Source organism: Leptonotus elevatus, chromosome 12, assembly GCF_054856555.1.
Source record: "Leptonotus elevatus isolate MCC_2025b chromosome 12, RoL_Lele_1.0, whole genome shotgun sequence".
Classification (NCBI taxonomy): domain Eukaryota; kingdom Metazoa; phylum Chordata; class Actinopteri; order Syngnathiformes; family Syngnathidae; genus Leptonotus; species Leptonotus elevatus.
In genome coordinates, this window is record NC_141250.1 from 5,173,326 (window position 1) to 5,193,937 (window position 20,612).

Genomic DNA, 20,612 nt, shown 5'->3' on the forward strand with positions numbered 1-20,612 from the left:
AGAAACTGGACAGAACGAATAATTCATATAGACAACCAAAATACATAAACATGGATGCATACAACATTTTGGAATGATCATATTTGTCTACTGGAATGCTAATCAGTATTGATCAACATTTATACTGTATTGATCTGATAACATGCGTCACATAAGGTTTTGTTTTTTGTTTTTTCTGAGCAAACAGCAATTTAAAAAACAACAACCCTACAACAAATACTTTCAAGAACATGTTGTATTCTCGTGGTCCAATGAAAATTATGTAAATCCAAATCTATTACATTATTGTAATTTACTATAAAAAAAAAAAATCTAATTCGACTTCATCTAATAAGGTGAGTGCTTCAGTGATAATATTTTACAGTTAAATATTCTTACCACTCCGATAGAAAAGTAGTTGTTGACGATGTTGTAGGGTACCGGGTCACCCTTCTCCTCCTTGTCATCGGGCACAATGTCAATGTTCCAGCGATCCAGCACCACCTCGATACTGTGCTCAATGTCGCGCAGGAACTTTAACAAACTGCCCCCCTCGTATCCTAAAAACACACATTTAGTAGCATACATAAATAGACGCTCATATTTGTGGAATATGCTGCAAGTGCAACCAACCTTAATATTTGGGTGGAATTTTCTTAGCACGATAGTCCATTAGGATCTAATAAAATGGTTTATTTTTGTATACTTTCAAACTAAATTATTTTGAGATTGCTGAGATATCGTTGCTGTGCGATTAAAAACACGAAACAGCAATTGGAAGAAAAAAAAAAAGATTTCTGCAAAATTCAAATAATTTTCTTTGTTCTGAATTAAGAGAAAACTCAACAAATGTTCAGCAGTTTTTATTGGGTCATTAATTGTCATACGGCCACTGCCAAGTGAAATTTACAGCCATTCCAAATGTTGTGAGTTTTTTGGGAGAGGGGGTGGGTGGAGGTGGGTGTTGTAGCCGGAATACTTTTTTTTTTTTTTGTTGTCTTTCAAACCAAAAGAGATCACTAACTATGTTTTAGGTTACAATGAACAGAAAAACTCAGACAAGTCACTTCTTATCGGATTGTCAATTTTCAGAGTAAAATTATTCATACTGATTTGATTATGATTTCCTACAAAATTATTTTGAGAAGTATCATTCTAAAAAGAAAGAAAGAGAAAGAAAGATAGAAAGAAAGAAAGAAACAAAGAAACAAACAAACTTCCTGTAACTCAAAATTTTACGGGTGTTGGTTTTATGCAAAAAACAATGAACATATGTTTAGAATGCTCGCTTTGTATTGGACAATGAAAATATACTAACTACACTAATATACTAATACTGCTAGAAAGTTGACAGTGTTTAATAAGAGTCACTATTTATACAGGTTAAACATGATATGCAAAATATGAGGTAACCATGTGAAACTACTTGCTCGTAAGGGTTTAGTCACAATGACTTATTTTTCCCCCCTAAAAATGACAGAATTCAATGATGAATGTTTATTTTTGTAAAACCGCTCGTATTAAAGCTTAATTTGGTGTTGTATAAAGGCAAATATCATTAAAAACAATGTCATTGCCAAAATACTCCAGGGCCTAACGCTAAGTAAATGTCTTAACTGTTAGTTAGTGCCTTTAGCTACTATTTATAATAATTCTAATCAATCATGGACCGTGAAACTGATAGGTGGTTCTTTGGTACATATCCTGTCAATTTATCTTCAAAACTAAAAATATGGAGCAGGTGGTGATATTTTCTGTCCGGGTGACTCACAGTTGAGTGTTGGCCCAACAGTGTAGCTTGTCACATAAAACGGTAAATCAACTAAATGAATGCATTGCCACAAGCTCATATTAAAAAAAAAAAATATATTTGTCTTTTTTTTCCCTATTATTATTGACAGGAAGTTACAATTGTTTGCCCTCATTCTTGAGTGAGAACTCCTGATCCAGGCTTTAACTAATTTCCACTTAACTCCTCAATAGCCTCCCCCCCTAATGAGGTTACTTAATGCACAATATTATCTTAATGGCCATGTAATTCCATCATGTGGATGCATTTCACAACTGCCGGTTCTAATTTTGTAAACAAGGTTTGCTGGCAGGAGTAATACAAACGAATACTGCTAAATGGTTTCCGATAGACGATTTGCACATGAAGTAATGACTTTGCCTGTGTAGTATAGCATGTAGAGCGGTCTCACCTCCCCCCCAGCGGAGGCAGCGTGCCAGGTCGTTGCCTGTCCCCAGCGGGAGAATGGCCACCGGGGGATGCCGGGCAAAGTTGGCCTTGTCTGCAGAGACATATTTCTATTGTCACATTTGTTCACCAGTGACTGATACACAAGATGAAATGACAGTTTTTTTTTTCAAAGACGTTTTCATTGACGTTAATATTGGTCAAGATGACCTCACCAGTTTCTAAAAACATTTTTGTGACCGGAGTTACATCTTTCCATACTACATATCAAGGTGATGCAAGAAAACATGAAATGTAGAACATGAACGTGTGAACAAGTACCTATACAGTCTAGGATCCATCCAACGGTGCCGTCCCCGCCACACGCAAGCACTCGGAAATCAGGGACGTCGTGAAAAAAGTTGAGCCTGAGGGGAAAGACGTGCGATGTGTTAGCATCACTGGTGTCAACACTGCTTTGATGAATTCTCATTAGCCCAAGTTGATACATTAAGCAGAAACACAATTCTGGGCAGTGATGTTGCTATGGTAATGATTAGAGGTGTATGGAGGACCAAAATTAAAAATAAATAAATGACTAAATAAATAAATAAAAGTGAAAATAAAAACGGATATAAAAATAAATAAAAAAATTAAATACAAAAAACAAACAACAAAAAATATATATCTATGTCTAAATAAAAAATAAATAAATAAATAAATAAAAAATGAGATTCAAATGAAATGCTATTCAAATTACAAGGCGGTCCTTAGCGTGATTAAAAAAAAAAAAATATTTATATTGTTGTTTCATTTCCAATTATATTTATTTTTTGGTATTTAATTTCAGAATTATATTTTTCAAATCTGTTTTTATTTTCATTTTTATTCATTTATTTATCTATTTAGTCACTTATGTATTTTTAATTTGGGCAGTTTTGGTCCTCCAAAGGGGTGGAGCAGTGCAGTACTGAATCCTTATAAAGAATAAAACTTATTTCAAGTTAACTGTCATTTAATAACAATTATTTCAACTGGTAAACTGCCTCTCTTATCCCTTTGCTTTTTGTATACATGTGAAAATACAGTAGTCTTTGTAAAATGTGTATAGTAAATTCATACATACAAAAATGTAAACGAAAACAACCCTCTTAAATATAGCCGACCGGATGGCGAGATGTTTCCGTGCAAAACCACACAGACGACAAGCAGGGCTACAGTCCTTCTCTCTATCCCTAATTAAGTGGCCACCTTTTACGGATACCAATGGCTAGGTACTTGAAGTGACCACAAAAGGAGCGGGGGGGGCATGTTGTGCTGATGTACTTTGCTCTACTTAAAGATGCTAGTAAAATGTCAATGACTCCCACAGTCATTGACATTTTACTAGGTTTTTGTGTTTGTATTTAGTTTTACTTGTATACATTTATTTATATATATATATATATTAGAGCTGTCAAACAATTACATTTTTTTAATCAGATTAATCACATCTTAGAATTTTGATTAATCATGATTAATCGCTTAATTAAAAGGCTTTTTTATCAACATGTTTATCCCGCCAAATTTGAAGAGCACTGGTTATGTGTTAATTCTTTTGACATTGAATGTTATGACGTCTTCAACATTTTTTGATCCACTGCACACGTTCATCCGCCTCCTTTTCTAATCAGTTAATTACTTGCATAATTTAAAATGGAAAAAAATGACCCTAATATTTTGACATGAACAAATATTGTAAATGTGATACACAAAAATGTATTAAATGTATTACTTTAATGCATATACTTATGTTTATTGCTCAAGGGTGCATCAAAAAACAACATTTTAGATTTTTCTATATGGCTATATATCTAGAAATCACACATACAAAATATTTCTCCAATATATGATGGTTTAGGGATGCCACCATATATTTGTTTTTTTGACTATTAGTAAATTGTGGTTAATGGGTGCCAAAGCGATGAGGTAAAACAAAAGACTGCTTCTTAAGAAACTGAAGTGACGGTCATTGTTTCAATTGGGTATGTATAATCTTATTACATTTTACCATCTGTTCTGTTGTGTGTTTACTTTTTACTTTCACAGTCATAGAGGTCTATATTGATATTTTGTGTTCATTTCATAAAGCTAACATCACCTAACAAACGTTTGCTAACCACAGTTAAGCTAGTTAAACAAACCTATTAAAAAAATGGTTACATCATAACATGTTAAGATAGATCAGTGGGTTTTTCATACAGTATAATAAACCCTGATTGATATTAAATGATAAATTAAGTTAAAGGAAACAAAACTGTCTTATAGCTAAAATGGCACAGAATAGCTACTAGTAATGACACAATTATTGTTGAATACATTACACTATCATACCTGTAATTGTGTGTGTGTGTTTATTATTATTATTTTTTTTTACTTTTACAGTCATTTAGGTCTTTATGTAGTTATTTTGTGTTAATTACATAAAGCTAACTAATATAGCAAAGGTTAGTTAGTTAGTTGGTTAGTTAGTTAGTTAGTAAATAACAAACCTATTTTAAAAATGGTTACATCATAACGTGTTAAGCTGGACCAATAGATTTTTCCTTTTATATAATGAACACTGTATCGCCCCGCCGGACGGGTCCCATATGCCCGCCGGGGTCCTGGTGGGGTGGGTGGGGGCTTGGTGGGCCGGTGCGCCTCCTGCCCCCGCCCGGTTGGGGGGGGCCCCGCTGGTCACACCTCTTAACTCACTACACTAGGTTTGCACAATACACTTTTATAGACATATAGGGCACATAACACACTTTGGGGGGTGGGGTAGGGTGGAAACACCGTCTTCACCCTACAACTCCCCTCCAATTTTAATACACCACACAACTTGTGGGTGGGGGGGGGTCTTGTGGGGGTGCCATCGGTTGGGGGCCGCAGTATAGAGCAGTGCTGCGGTCCCCTGTCCGTGTCGCCACCCCCCCCCCCCCCGCCCTATCTATTTTTTTAAATGCACCACATACACTCAGCAACATGCTTGGGTGGCGGGTGGATCGGAGCGTGGGAATATCATTTCCATCGGCTCCGGTTCACCTGCTCCTAATTTTAATGCACCACACACACACACTTGTATATACACTGGGTGGGGTCACATTCACGGTTTAGGGGTAGAGTTCGCCAGTCCGCGAGCTGGCGGACTCAGTAACAGGGGTTAATTTTCACAAAGAACGCTGGGGTGACGACCGGGGCCTTCCCCCGCTGGGCCTGGGGTTCGGGGGTGTCGGCCGCCCTCCGGTGCCCCCATCTCCCCCTTCTGCCCCCGGTGTTCCGTCCTTCCACACGGCGGGGGGTGGGGTGGGCGCGGCTGCCCTCTCCGCTCCGCTGTCCGGCCCCTCTTCGGCGCCGGTGTCTGGGTGCGGGTGGTCCCCGGGGGCTGGGGGTCGGGGGTTGGGGGGGCTGCCGGTTGGTCGGGGTGGGGTCGGGGGGGCGGCTTTGTTGGGGGGGGGGGCGGTGGTGGGGGTTGCGGGGTGGGGGGTGCTGGGGGTGGGGGGTGTCTGGGGGATTGGGGGCGTGGGGGCGGCTGGGGCTGGGTTGGGGTGGGTGGCGGGGGTGGATGGGGGGCGGGGGGTCGTGGGGGGGGGCGGGGGTTGGGGGCCGGTGGGGTGCCTGGTGGGCCTGCAGTGCCCCGTCCTGCTGCGTTGGGCCGGGGGCGCGGGCCGTGTTGGGGCGGGGGGCGCTCCTGCTCCTGGGTTTGCTCTCCGGCCGGTGGCCCTGGCGGGGCCCGGGGGTCGTCCTTTGGCGCTGCCGCGGCCTGGGGGGCCCTGAGGTGTTGCGCTTGCTCTGTTCCGGCGGGGGTCGACGGCTCCCCTCTTTGGTGGAGATTTTCATGCATGCCAGATCCACCACACCAGCATCTACCGAAACTCAGACACAATCTGTTTCCTCCTCAGGTTATTGAATCGGTGGAGGCTGGTGTCTGCGGATCTCACGCGGCTTCGTCTGTCCTTCCTTCCTTTTCTCGGTCTCTCCTTTGGTCTCTTGAGGCCTCCCTGATTTTATGTTTTTTGGATTTGTTGGGGTCTGGATGTTTCTTGGGCTGGGGAGGAGTTCTGGTGGGGGGTGTCTGGTCGGTGCTGGATTTCACCTTCCTTGGTTTTCTTCGGTCCCCTCGGGTCTCCTGGTGTTCGATTTAGGTAAACGGTATGAGATTTTTTTCTAATAGGTTTTCTGGTGAGCTAACAAATACACACACGCACGCACGCACGCACGCACGCACGCACGCACATACACATACTCACCCACACACAAAAAAAAAAAAAATATATATATATATATATATATATATTAAAAAAAAAAAATAAAAATAGCAATGATGATGACATTTCCGAATGAACAATACTGAGCTCTTAAGAAAAAAAAAAAGAAAAAAAAGAAGGAAAAAAAAGAAGAAAAAAAAAAGAAAAAATAATGAACACTGTTTGATATTAAATTTTAAAAAGTCTGGAGAGTTAAAAGAAAAACATTTTGAAGGCTAAAATGGCACCACACCTGATAAAAAATGACCCAATTATTGTTAGTAATCATGCTTAAAAAGTGACATCAATCTATGTGTAACCAATGTGGACAATGGCACTCCAAGTGTAGCGTCAAGCTCACGTCTGATTTTGTTGAAGTGGCCAGGAAGGAGCATCATCTGCAGAATGTGCTGCAGGTAGTTGAACTTGACCGCACCAACAACCCAACTTTCACAGCTGCAAACGCAAGCTAATCCCTGAATAGCATGGTTACTCTTAAGGAGACATATCCAGTGGGTGAGTGGATGATGCAATGGAGGGGACTCTGTCCCTGACTGAGCAATTTAAGTTTAGGGTTTAGTTCAGTGTTCACCAATTCCGGTCCTTGAGGTCCGGAGTCCTGCAAGTTTGAGATGTTACCGCCCACTAGCACACCTGATTCATATAATCAGCTCATCAGCACGCCTGATAACGATCCTGATCTTTAGTATCAGATGTGTTGGTAGGCAAGAACATGTAAAACCTGTACAACTCCAGACCGCGAGGAACGGAATTGGTGAACCCTGGTTTAGTTAATATACACTTTTATTCTTCTATTAGTTAGCCACTAAAGAGAGATTGTTCCTCTGTGTGTGTCAGTATCGCTCCTTGCGTGTAACAATAAAATCAATTCAACTTTATATGTGTAAAATAAGTCAGAGTAAATAAAAAATGAGTTCCAAGAAATGTTCAAGTTCCCTCTCAGGGTAAATAGACTAAATTAACTTTGATGGCCCGAGAGAATATACTACTGTTAAAAACTGTACTATAGTCAACATTTCCCAGTGAAATTTGGACAATTACACTAAAAAAATATGTTTTTTTTTTAATTCGCAAAAGTTTGTGTGCTTGGTGGCACCCCTAAAATTCAATCGATTTCGAGTCATTTTTTGGGATAATTGGAACAAAATGCAATGCCAGCCGAATTCATTGTTTCACATTAAAAATTCCCATTGAAATTTGAGGCACCCTAATATATATATATATATATATATATATATATATATATATATATATATATATATATATATATGTGTGTGTGTGTGTGTGTGTGTGTATGTATATATATATATATTTTTTTCTTTTTCTTTTAATGTATCTATTTTTTTTTATCCTCCATAAAAAAGATCAACACACATCCATGGAGCTTTTTTTCTGCAGCGCCCACATAGGGTGGTGAATTTGTCTATCCCATGTGGCAATGCGTGCTTCTACGGTCTTATCTGGATACAACTAGTATGTGTGCCAAGAGTGCAAAAGATACAGAAGGCCAAGCAAGAAAGATCACAGCGATATAAAGGCCTAACTTGAGTGCCAAAAATGTAACCATATGATACATTTCCATTAAATTACCCTCAATTCCCAGTTCCCTTCCACCAATTCAGATAATTCCCATGGAAAGTATCCAATTTAGAAAAGGTTGAATATTCCCCAGCAAGCTTCCAATTGAAATTTACCAGAAGTTTTCTGGAAATTTACTGGGGATTTTCCACGTCTTTCTAAACCTAGGTATGAGATGAAGAGATACTGTCCATCCACATATGCACACTCCACCTATGCGGCCACAGGGCACACACGTGACCTTCAAAGGGACCTTTCATGTGAGTGGGACAAAGGTGTTGATGGAGGCTTTCATCTCTGGCAGCTGCACGCAGCCAAAGACGCCTTTCACTCAAGTCAGCCACCTGGTGCTCAGCGGATCATTAATGCCCAGATTTAGGCCACAATCATACTGAATTCATATTACACACCTTAGGAAAGAAAATCTTTGATGTACAGTAGCGACATTGACAATCAGGAATATTGTTAAGCATATTTCTGGCAAGTCTTTTCGGATTTAATTTACTTGTAAATTTGTATATTAATGGGTAATGTTTTTTGTTTTTTTAAAGGTACAAAAATAAAATATATCAGCTTGGTATTGGTAAAGATAAAAAATGGTATAAGGAAAACAAAATGTGTGTCAAATCCTTTTTTTATTTTATATATCAATGTGTAACTGTAATGTTTTTTTTGTGAAATCCTTCTCATTTGTATCTAGTTCTAAATACATTTTTAATGGATGAAATATGAAAAAACGAATATATATGTTTTATTTATTTGCATTTTTCATGGATAAAAATGAATGACATTCTTTAGAATTATCCCATTCCATTAATTAAATGTAAATCTTAATTTTAAACAGGTAAAATTATCGGGGAAAAAATGTGTCAACTCCTGTTTTAATTTAATTGTTCTCACTTGAAATCTTGTGGCGGGCCAAATCTGACCCCCTGGCCTTGAGTTTGACAACTGTCAATTAGAATTTAACATAGCAAACCATTTCACATAATCACGTTTCTATCTCTGTCAAATCTCATCGAAGTGTAATTTCTTTTGCATTCATGGTGGATTTTGATGGAGAAAATTCAGCTGTGTGGCATTGCTGGGAATCGTGCAATCGCGCAGGGGTTGGGTGTTGAAGTTTGTGTACATATGAGTCACTTCCATTGTCTATGTCACTGTGAAACGTTCATTAATCCACTTAATCCTGATTGTCTGTTCTGCACTGGGATTTTTATGAGCGACAGTCTAAAACAAGCGTGTGTTAGTGGGCCAAAACCAATCTCCGTCTCACCACGCTGCCAGCTGAGCCTGTTGCTAAGGCTCCATGGCAACACTCAGCCTTTTATGAGAGACAAGTTAACCCTGTAGGCAACCTACATCCATTTGATTGTGTTGTGATCTAAAATCAATTGTTTATGTAACTGCTCAAGGAGGCTGAGGATGTTGATAATTGATGGAATTAAATCAAGTTAAGGGATAGCATTTACCTGAGTGCTGGGCCACCTTGGTCCAAACTATGCACCTGCCGCGGGTTTAGAAGATACCGGAACTTCCTGAGAACCCTGAAGGGAGGAGAAGTGACCACTTTTGAACAGCCAAAAAGGAAAATAAAAATCTTGTCAAATCCTCTCTAATGATTATATACATTTAAATATTTTTAATGGGAAAAAAAAGCAGGTATTAAAAGTACTCATACTCTGTACTTATTTAGAAGTACAGATACTTAATACTGCTAAAAGCAGAAGTACTTATTAAATTCCTTTACTTAAGTAAAATAAAACAATTATATATATATATATATATATATAAATAATTATACATACACATACATATATATATATATATATATATATATATATATATATATATATATATATATATATATATATATATATATATGTATATATATATATATATATATATATATATATATATATATATATATATATATATATATATATATATATATATATGTCATGTCATGTTCCTTAATATTGTTGCTGCCCCAAGCTCTTACTTAAAGTTTTCAATCAACCAGTTGTCAAATGTGGTTGACATTAGTATTTACAGTAGGTATGGTTTGAGACAATATGGTCAAAAAGTGGATTTAAGGCTTCTTCATTTCACAAAAAAAAAAGAAGAAAAAGTACGATTTTCCACTGAACTTCATATTCATTTCATTGTATTAAATACAAACCCCAATTCCAATAAAGTTGGGACATTGTGCAAAATTCCTATTTGCCTTCATTTTAATACAATATGAAGATGAGTTCATTAATGTTCAAGCAAATACTCTCTCATTTTCAATTTCATGCCCACAACAAGTCTAAAAAATGCTGGGAAGGGGCAAAAAAAGACTAGAAAAGTTGAAAAATGCTAAAAAAATAATTATATATATATATATATATATATATTTTTTTTAACTGTTTGGAACATTACACAGTTGAACAGGTTAATTATAAACAGATAAGTGGCATGACTGGATATAAAAGGAGAATCCCTGAAAGGCTAAGTTGTCCGTCCACAAGCAACGTTGCAAGCAAGGTTCACCAATTTGTGAACACCGGACAACCCAGAAAATCTGAACATAAGCACCAAGTCCGAAAACCAACACTGAATGCTCGTGACCTCCGATCTTGTAGGCAACACTGCATTAAAAACCAGCATCATTCTATGAATGATATTACCACATGGGTTCAGGAACACTTCAGAAAACCAATGTCAGGTAACACAGTTCATCGCTACATCTACAAATAGAAGTTAAAACGCTACCATGTAAAATCAACACCATATATCAACAACACCCAGAAATACAACGAGCTTATTTTGATGAAGGAGGAAGTACAAAGTACAACTAACAGATATTTGTTTTCAAATGTAGGGAGCAAAATTAAATAGTCCTAAAAAAAATTGAAGAAAGATGAAAAAAAATATTGTAATAGAATATTCATACAAGGTCACTTCCTGCCACTGGTAAAAACTGAAAAACATATAACATAGTTCAACATAATACTTTTGCCTGTATATTGACCTTTGCCCAGTCAAACTGTCCATATGCTAATGAAGTCAGTCATGTATGCACACCAGTTTCCTGTGACCTCGTAGAGTTACACAACTGATAGAATGAACAACACACGTACGTCATGTCATAACTGATGCAACATAGTTGCACACAGAAACCAATTATCTACACTATTGGTGAGCAAACATCCCTTTTAGTAATGTTAATAGGATTTTGAAAGCACAAATGAAACTAACGGAAGAATGGATGTTGTAGATGACCACAATGTGTCCCACTGGACATCTTTAGTCATTATCACTAATTGATGCTACAATACAGTACATGATCTAAGAAAATGCAATATAAAAATAGCAAACTTACCGTTCCCCCTGTCTTCCGCCACTTTTGGGATTGACCAGCACCAGCAGAGGATGAGTGCCTGGGAATGGGGAGATCTGGAGAGAGGAAGTTGAATCAACAAGGTCAATTTTTTAGTCTTGGTTTTGGTTGGAGATCTGGCCTGAACAACAAATTACACTGATCAACAGCAAAGTTTAAGCAAAGACGGCTTTATGTGTCCCCGTGTATTTTTGACTGATACTGGTATTTTCTTCTTGAAAAAAAAAAAAGTTTGTAATTTATAGCCATGACGTTTCAGAAGAGATTCTGTTGCTGAACCTAACTCTTAATTCATAAACATCACTAAATATTACTATATTCAGTGACGTGCAGTGAGCTCTAGGTTTGGGTAGGCAAACCCAGTCGCAAATTGAGACGCACACACCAATTACAAATTTGTGTGTCGGCAGGCGAGTGTACAACATATCTTAGGGTGACCATATTTTCATTTCCCCAAAAGAGGACACTCAGCCCGACCTCGAGATATTTGATACTTGGATACAAGATGCCATACATTCAAACTATTTTAACATATGCCTCCTTCGTATGGGTAAAAAATACAACAAAAAACATTATTCTCTTTTGAAGTCTTTTTTTTTTTTTTTGCTCCGCAACATTTTATTTTTTATTTATTTTTACTTCGAGCGGGGTTCGTACCAATCGCCTCGGATGCGGCAGCTCAACACTTGCCACTCAGCTAAAGTTCTGGGCCAACGTCACAGTTAGTGCACAGTCTACCAGCCACGGTAAACGTTGAAGTGCACTCCTCCCCTCATTTGCCGCACAACGCAAAACGGACAATTACACCCCCCGACGGCCAGAAAGAATGTAATAAAGATATAGAATGTAATCTCCCGGTAAAACAGCCTAATTGCTCACAAAATCAGGCTAGCAATAGCAATGCTAAACATCATGTATTGTAAAGTGAAACAACCAGTTAATCGAAGCACAACCGCAAAGCCAATCTTTCCTTTTGCACCCATTCTTTGTGAAAAGTACGAATAATTCTTTATCTCTTACTTTGCTGAAGATCCGGTAACTAAGGCGTTGGTCTCCCATCCTTCAAAAGCTGACGTATTTCCTCAGAAGAAAGCCGTGAAAATAGTTTTATATTCTCCAGAGTGGTGTCATCTTACCGCTTTGCTGTTCACCAAGTGTGTTTTGAATTCACAAATGCACCGTGCGAACGTACGTTCGCATAGGAATAATCCAGCGACGTAAAAAGGCTGCGTAGCAATCTGCCTATTTGCGTAAAAGCCTCTTCTACTGGGAAACTGACCACGCATGCGTGAACACACATCGCGGACAGTACTGGGAAAAGCACAGCAGCGGTGTGGCTTCAGGAGGATCCTTTTTGCAGCATTTTTGCCTGCAGGCTAGACGAAGTAATGAGTCATTTTTAATTGAGGTATGAAAATCACCAAATGTTGTCACTTTTAAACCTCTAGGTAGTGTAGGCTTTCTGAAATGAAAGAAATAATTAAAATAAATAGAAAAGGCCAAACGCTTTCAACTTTTATTTCAGCCTGAGGCAGGCAGTGCCTACCTTGCCTATCCTGACCGCACATCACTGACTATATTACATATTATATTATTGTTATCATATGATTATCATTACTATTATGAAAACCTGATGTTCTAGACAAAAAACTAGTGCAAATTTGGTATCAGCGCAAAACAATTACTTAGAAAAATTTACTTGCATCTCTGATGTAAAAAAAATTCGTAAAAATGTGTGGACCTGCAGTGCTTGTCCGTCTCCAGGTGAGAATTTGAACATCTGGTTGATATCGTCCGGGCTGGTGCAGGGAGGCGATTCGCCCTCTCCGCGTTTGACCACAGACTGGCGGTCCTGCAGACGAGACCGATGGAAAATGATACGACTTATGTCTCTGATTGGTTGTTTTTTTCTCAATCAACGAAATCAGCGATTTCTTAAATATCAACTGGGAGGCACATGATGCAGCCAGCAATAGCTGATTCATTCATAGATCGTATATCTAATTAATACTGTCATGACTCTTTTAACATGGCTTTTTTTTATTATTCGCAAATTCGCCCTTGTAAGTCCAAAATCTTTGTTTCCTTATAGACTCTCACCTTATGTTAAAGCCTCATGTGAGGGCTCTTGGGATGTCGTAGGCCAAAAACAGAATCAATTTCAAAGTTTGAAATGGAGGCAGGTGTTTGCTGAACTCTAATTCAGACACGACCAGTTAAGAAGAGTGACAGCGTGACACTCCGACTGGCATATGCACCTGCTGTTCACACCTGAAAATGACATGCGACCTTTTTCAAAGGCAAATAAGTGACGTGTTTGTCGACAGGGTAAATCGGGGAGAGGCTATGTGTTGTCTTTCATATTGGAGGTGGGAAGTAATTAAGCAAAAATGCTGAAAAAAGAAGTCAACCATAAAAAAAAATCTTAACAATAATATGTTCTATGCAGCCCCACTCGTCTAAGTACAGTATTCTGGTTATATTATATTGCATTAGTAGAATATGAGTTAAGCAGCAAAATCCAGCAGTTGTTATCAATATCAGAAGGCGGCCATTTTGCCACTTGCTGTCAAGTGAAAATGACATTACAGTTGCTCAGGTCTCAGGTAACAACCAATCACAGCGCTGCTTGAGAAAACAGGTGAGCTGTGATTAGTCATTGCCTGAGCCCTGCGCAACTGTGATGTCATCTTCAGTCGACAGCAAGTGGCAAAATGGCCGCCCCCTGAGATGGATACAAACAGCTGGATTTTGCTGCATAACTCATATTCCATAAATGTCATATTAAAACAGAGTCTCATGTTTAGACTAGTGAGGTCACATATAACATATTCTTTTCAAGAAATGTTTAAGATTGACTTAACCTTTAAATAGATTTATTAGTCATCTGTACTTGACTGTCCATTTGTCTGTTTCCTTTTTCTGTGTACACTTGAGAGCCCCTGCGCATTAATGTACTCTAATCTCCATTTTAATGTAGTATACAATATGAAGTGTAGTATGTGACTCACCAGGACAACAGGACAAATGTAGGAGGGCAGCAGTGTATGGTCCCTCAAAGCTCCTCCGTCACACTCTGGCTTCACATGGGACGCACATTTGTTATGCAGCTGTGGAGGACAGCACGAAGGCACACAAATAAATCTAGTACATCTTCAATTTTTCCCCTCAACTTTATTTCGAACATTTAAAATGACAATAAAAAAATTAGAAAAAAAAGCATGTCACAATTGGGTCAAAAACAAATAACAAACAGAGACATTTAAGTTATTCCACAAAACAAGGATGAAATATAACAGTTTTCGTTCACCATAAATAAAACTCATTTACTTACTGTTCGAAATGGAATAGGATGAAGCAACTGCTTATCTAGTCCTATCCGATTTTACCTCACTTATTACTTTAACTCATTATTCATAAATGCCTTAACAAAAATTGTACTTTCAACCACTTTTTTTTTATTCATTCCTAGTATATTTAGCAAAAATGATTTTTTTACACAATTTCTTAAATTGACTTATTTTGATGTTTTCTCAAGACCATTCCACAAAACCAATCCACAGATTGAAATGCACATACTTTTGAGTTTTTTGCAAACACAATGTTGTTTAAATTTCAATTCCCCTCTCAAATAACAAGCACCCCCCCCCCCCCTCCCCCCTGTAAATAATTTTTTAAATGATAAGGTTGCATGTGAGCTCAAGCCTAGCCCAGGTGACTTCAGACTGGGAAAGGGTACACCTTTGATTGGTTGTCAGTCATTCGCAGAACACATGCAAACACATTCAGACTTGTGGACAATTTTGTGGCTTTAATTAACTTGTGATTTACATATTATACAACAGCTTTGAGAAAAAGACTGATAGGCCGATGGCATTTGCAGCCACTTTTGTGGCGCAGCTTTGATTGTAAAAGCAAGACAGTGAGGTCATCTAGTGGATATAAGTAGTATTGCATCTAAACAGCACTAAAAATAAGTAAACCTGTTTGATACATTATTTCTTTGTTGCAACGATGCTTCTTTGCAATGAATATTATACAGTTGGGAAGCCAGTTTAGCTCCCTTTTAAATAGTGCCATGTTTATTGTTTTAAATCATGCCTATGAAAAAAAAAGCCATCTTTTCACCAGAGCGCTTCTTTTTCTGTTGCCATTGACCCTTGTTTTAAGCTTCTGGTTCAATGTGCTACATTTCACTGATTTGGATATGAGAATTGGGCACCTTGAAGTTGGTGTTCCACAAAATTAAGTAGCTAAGTAGCATTGGAGTGAGCCAGAGTACCATCCTAAAACTAAAAGGTGAGTTCCGGGGGAATGTGACAGGCCTTCAAGTGAGTGCCCCAAGAAGTTATTTGCTCACCCTGCCAGCACTTAGGTTCCGTAGGCTGTCTTCTACAAATTGTCAGTCCAGAAACTATGCTGCAGTGAATTGAGAGTTTCATTTAAACAAACGTACCGAGAGTAGTTTGCTGCAATCATGTGCAGGGCTGGACTGTTACAAAAAAAATTGCCTCTGGCATTATGACTTAGGCCTGCTGGCCCGGCCCAACCCAACCCAACTCCTGACCACAGCTGACTACTACACAGCTCTGCCACTGATGTTAACGGGTACAGTTTGCGATCTATATTGTAAATGGATTAATGGGCTGCTCCCTCTAAATTGTGGACGGAAATTGAGGAAAATAATCATTAAAGGGTTACCATCAGCCCCAAAAGAAGCTGGCCCACCGGGCATCTGCCCTGAATGCCAGAAGGCCAGTCCAGCCCTGATCATGTGATATCTAGAGGCAATTATAAATCTTTTTAGGGGGGCATCAATACCGCACAAATTTTCACTATTTGAAAAGTGAGGTAATACTGTACTGTCAAATCCATCCATCCATCCATCGTTACTCACAGTAATCTGGCACCACACACAGTGGAGGCCGGTCAGGCCTTGGTAACACTTGATGCTCCGGTGACATCGGTCACACTTGGTAGGGGAGTTGCCCTCCATCCACACGTGCTGCATAGCCTGCAAACACACACACAAACAAGTCAATCAAATGTATCATAGACCTTTTCGCAATGTTTAGAAACAATAGACTTGAGGATACTTCCAGGTGGTCAATTCTTTTTTGACAACTTCTGAAATGAACTAAAACAATAAAAATAAAAAAAATTGGGGGGGGGGGGAGGTCGACCACTACATATATCCTAAAAAGATTATTATTATTTATTAATATCATTATAATTTTGTCCAGTGTTGCCTTTTGGTGATGAGAAAAGGAATCAAGTGATTGTTGTAAATGGTTGTACAGAGAAGATGGCAAGGCATAGTAGCTACTTCTAAAGGGACTTACTGGGGAGAATAAGGCCATGTCTTTTTGTACTTTTCTATTTCCTCTATCCACTTTAAAAGTTATCCAAAGTAATCTAATCTAAAATAATAATTCAAGTCATTTATCCTGTTTTCTCAACTGTACTGCTTCGGTCAAATGTCATAAAAGGGTTTGTTTACTGGTAATTCCATCAGAAAAAAAGCTCAGTCTCTTGCCACTCGGACATACAGTGTCGTCATGGGGGAAAGATCTGTAGTAACTGTATGTGTGCATTTAAGCTCACATTGGTGTGCCTGCGAGACTTGGCGTAAGTGCTGATGCAGGCGGCGATGTCTTTGGACACACAGCGCTCGTGCACCGTGTACTTGCATACTGTCCAAAAAAAACAACACACACTTTTTAGTGACAACACACAGGTAACATACATGTACATGGTCGTGGCGATCTACTCACAGGAGCAGCAGAGGCCCTGCTTGCGCACACCCAGCAGCATGGTGTGACAAAAGTTACAGTAGGCCGGTTTGTTGAAGTGCTTTAGGCGCCACACGTGTTGGCCGTCCTCCTGAACATTCTAGTGGGAGACATGAAAATGTTTTTTTTCCCCTTGAGGTGACAAATGTTGACACCTTGACAGAGGTCTCTTGATTGTCACACAAACACAAGATTAATGAAGCCGTCATGACATGACACCATATATTAGTCCTCAAAAACATTTGCTGTTTTTGGCCAGTGAACTAGAGAAAACAAACAAACACACAAACCGTGTCCATGCCGAGCAGCACCAGTAAGGGGATGGTGGTCAGGCCTCCTCGGATCCACTCTTCCAGGGTGACTGTGCCATCCCGGTCAAAGTCAATCTCCTCCATCATTTCCTTCAGAATCTACGGTGGCACAGGCAGAAGCACTGAGACACACTTTCTACCTCATATCGGCTAATTTCTACGCTAATATACAGTGCTTAATATAGTACTTAAACTGCTTAAAAGTAGCACAATTTGGAGTTCAAACCAAAAATTCTCAATTAATGTCTAAATACTTGCTTTTGTGAGTTTCAGAGTTTCCAAAACAATTTAATATGCTTTAGGTCCAGGGTCATTAACCTTCCCGAAGCTGATGATTTTAAGTGTATACACTTCAAATCAGCATTTCTAAAACATACCAATAAAATCACAATGTCCCATGGTCATTGGTGAGCTATTTATAAATGCCCAAAGGCACCATGCTGGTGATCCCTGCTCTTGAGCAACCTATGATAAAGCAGGTAAACATAGAGTACTTTAAGAAAACAAAATAAAAAACGCCTAAATGTCTTATTGGTGTTATCATGAACAAAGCAAATCATAGGCTTACAATTTTTTTTTTTTAACATAAGCGTGATTTTTAACATAAGCGTGATTTTCTTATTAGGATATGCGGTGGGCTAATAAAAAACATTGAACAGGCTGCAAATGGCCAGACTTTGGACACCCCTGATCTTAAAGAATTAACTACACTACACATGCACATTTTGTGTGTTTTTTTGGCTTTTTGTGTGTTCTTTAGTGGTGTCACAACTGAAGAGTACCAGAGAAGACGAGAAAAAGTATGATGACAATAAAATGGATCAGGCTGCTCATTACAATTTTAGCAATACAACAGCAGTTAATGGAGAACTCAAATGTGAATGACATAGCTTTGTAGGGAGTGCATATGTCTCGAAGGGCAAGCGGTTTTGTCAAGCTGTCAACAAGGATGTGGGATCCTTCAGACATAACTGGATACAAGTGTATGTGTATTTTATGCGATCCAGCAAATGTGTGAAATCCACTGTTCAGCAGTACAGTCTAATTGAAGCCCATCTCAGTGACAGCAAGTGCATCAAACCTCAGTCGTTGCACTCTCACACTGTCAGGCAAAAAATGACAGCCGGCTGCCCCAGCGAGAACATCTACCCATTGTTGTTAATACCTGGTGTAGAGGATTTATTTTTGTTCGGCACCAATAGAAACAAAAAACAACTTGGATTTCACCTTTGGCCACAATGCTGCGCGGGATCCACCCTGGAAAGCTAATAGCTGATGTTAAAATGAATGGCAAGTGGGGATTTTGGGTGCAAGTGCGACCTCTAGTGAAAATGTTTCTTAAAACATTGCCTGTAAAGTTGCTAAATGTTTCATGGTGGTGACAGTCTAACCCTGGAACCGATTATTTCTATTCGCAAAAAGTTATGGAATTCGAGTGACTGATAAGTCAACCAGTATCAACCAAAATTGTGAGAATTAATTGTGCTCCACTTGGAACGTTCCACTGTATGATCCACCTACAGGACACATCATGTACACCGGCAAAATCAACCGCTCTGTGTCATTATTTACTTTAAAGCGGTGATAAATCCGTGTGCTCTGCTGCTCACCGGCCGCAGTTCTGTGGAGTCCCACTCCAGATACTCAGCAACGTGTACCATCTGATTGATGATGCGGTCCAGCTCCTACCGAAGATCCCAAATAGGACAAAAGAAAACATTGTGGCACATGGATCACAACCGCTCACATCAAAACATGATGTAAAAATGCTGCGAATTCCACACGGACTGCAATGTTCTGTTTATGCCTCAGAACCTGGCTAGCATTAAAACGGACTGATCATAACAAACGATCTTAATGTCAACACGCTGCCTGCCAACTAGCTTCTATTTTTAGGACAATGGGTAACCAGGATGGAAAGAAAACAGAAAGATGAAGAAAGTTGTGGAGACACTCACCGAACTGTCCAAGACGCCGTTGCCGTCTGTGTCGTATAGCCGGAACATGACTGGAAGGGAAATCAAAGAGAAAGTTCATGTTTGTCTCTTTAACGTGTGCCAAGTGAGGTGTTAGCATTAGCACCTATAGCATGCTCAGCGGCGTAAGTGAATTCACTGTTTCACATAGTTTATTGTGGAACTACTCATTCTTACATTGACATGGCAGCATAGAGATAGAAAATGATCTTTCATGGTACTAGTTTCCTGCCCACGTGACGTCTCGGTCCCCGTGCCCATCACTCACACTCCAGCTTGTCCTCCGGCGTGCCGCGCTCCAGCAGGGAAAGGTAACAGACTATGTCCTTCAGGAAGACCACCTGCGGCACTGACTGGTGGGATCCTTTGTGGGGCGACGGGCTCCTCCGTAGTGACAAATGCTTCTCAGAGCGGCTTCTCTCTGTCGATGTACAATTTATATTGGATCTCATGTGTATTGAATCTCCTGTGCATAACAAGATTTTCCTTATTTTAAACTTGATTATGAAACACCATTACAGTACATTACAGACACAATAGATACTCAATGACATAATTATCAATATCATTTGTGCTCTGCTTCTCTGTGTGGTGTGCAACCAGATATCTAACCAAGAGTCTAGATTGAAGTTTCCAATGAGGATTAAAATTGGTACAATTGGAACATCCATCCATCATCTGAACCTCTTATCCTCCATGAGGGTTGCGGGCGAGCTGGAGCCTATCCCAGCTGTCTTCGGGCAGAGTAGGCAGGGTACACCCTGACCTGGTTGCTGAATTAGAATGTAAAGAATCAAGCTTGTGGCTCCTACTGGTGCGTGTGAATAGGCCACTGGGGGGCAGTATAATACAGTCATGCAGGCACAAATAAAAAAGTTTTACAATTACTGCAAGTGCCTCACTAAGATATAGTAATATTACCATATTTTTGCACCGTACATTGCTCCGGAGTATAAGTCGTACCAGCCCAAAAACGCATCATAAAGAAGAAAAACAATAAAAACACATACACAAATCACAATTTTTGGAGAAATGTACTTTACAAAAAAGCAAAAGCAAAAACAGTAGAGCTCGGACTTGCCCTAAAAATCCCCATTCCCTAATTGTTGGTGCGTTTGGAATACAC

General features: G+C 39.2%; 1 protein-coding gene across 4 annotated transcripts in view; it reads right to left on the reverse strand.

The window, feature by feature from the left end:
- dgkg (diacylglycerol kinase, gamma) overlaps positions 1 to 20,612 on the reverse strand; it is a 100,312-nt gene that overhangs the window by 50,460 nt on the left and 29,240 nt on the right. For all 4 annotated transcript variants that reach the window (XM_086091391.1, XM_086091389.1, XM_086091390.1 and 1 more), the window contains 14 exons: positions 19,755 to 19,907; positions 19,469 to 19,518; positions 19,121 to 19,195; positions 17,490 to 17,609; positions 17,182 to 17,299; positions 17,012 to 17,100; positions 16,305 to 16,421; positions 14,419 to 14,517; positions 13,149 to 13,259; positions 11,390 to 11,463; positions 9,495 to 9,569; positions 2,498 to 2,583; positions 2,181 to 2,270; positions 379 to 539 (listed from right to left, as the gene is read on the reverse strand). In XM_086091391.1, coding sequence (XP_085947517.1) covers positions 379 to 539; positions 2,181 to 2,270; positions 2,498 to 2,583; positions 9,495 to 9,569; positions 11,390 to 11,463; positions 13,149 to 13,259; positions 14,419 to 14,517; positions 16,305 to 16,421; positions 17,012 to 17,100; positions 17,182 to 17,299; positions 17,490 to 17,609; positions 19,121 to 19,195; positions 19,469 to 19,518; positions 19,755 to 19,907 — 1,418 coding nt within the window. The remainder of the gene's footprint in view (positions 1 to 378; positions 540 to 2,180; positions 2,271 to 2,497; positions 2,584 to 9,494; positions 9,570 to 11,389; positions 11,464 to 13,148; positions 13,260 to 14,418; positions 14,518 to 16,304; positions 16,422 to 17,011; positions 17,101 to 17,181; positions 17,300 to 17,489; positions 17,610 to 19,120; positions 19,196 to 19,468; positions 19,519 to 19,754; positions 19,908 to 20,612) is intronic.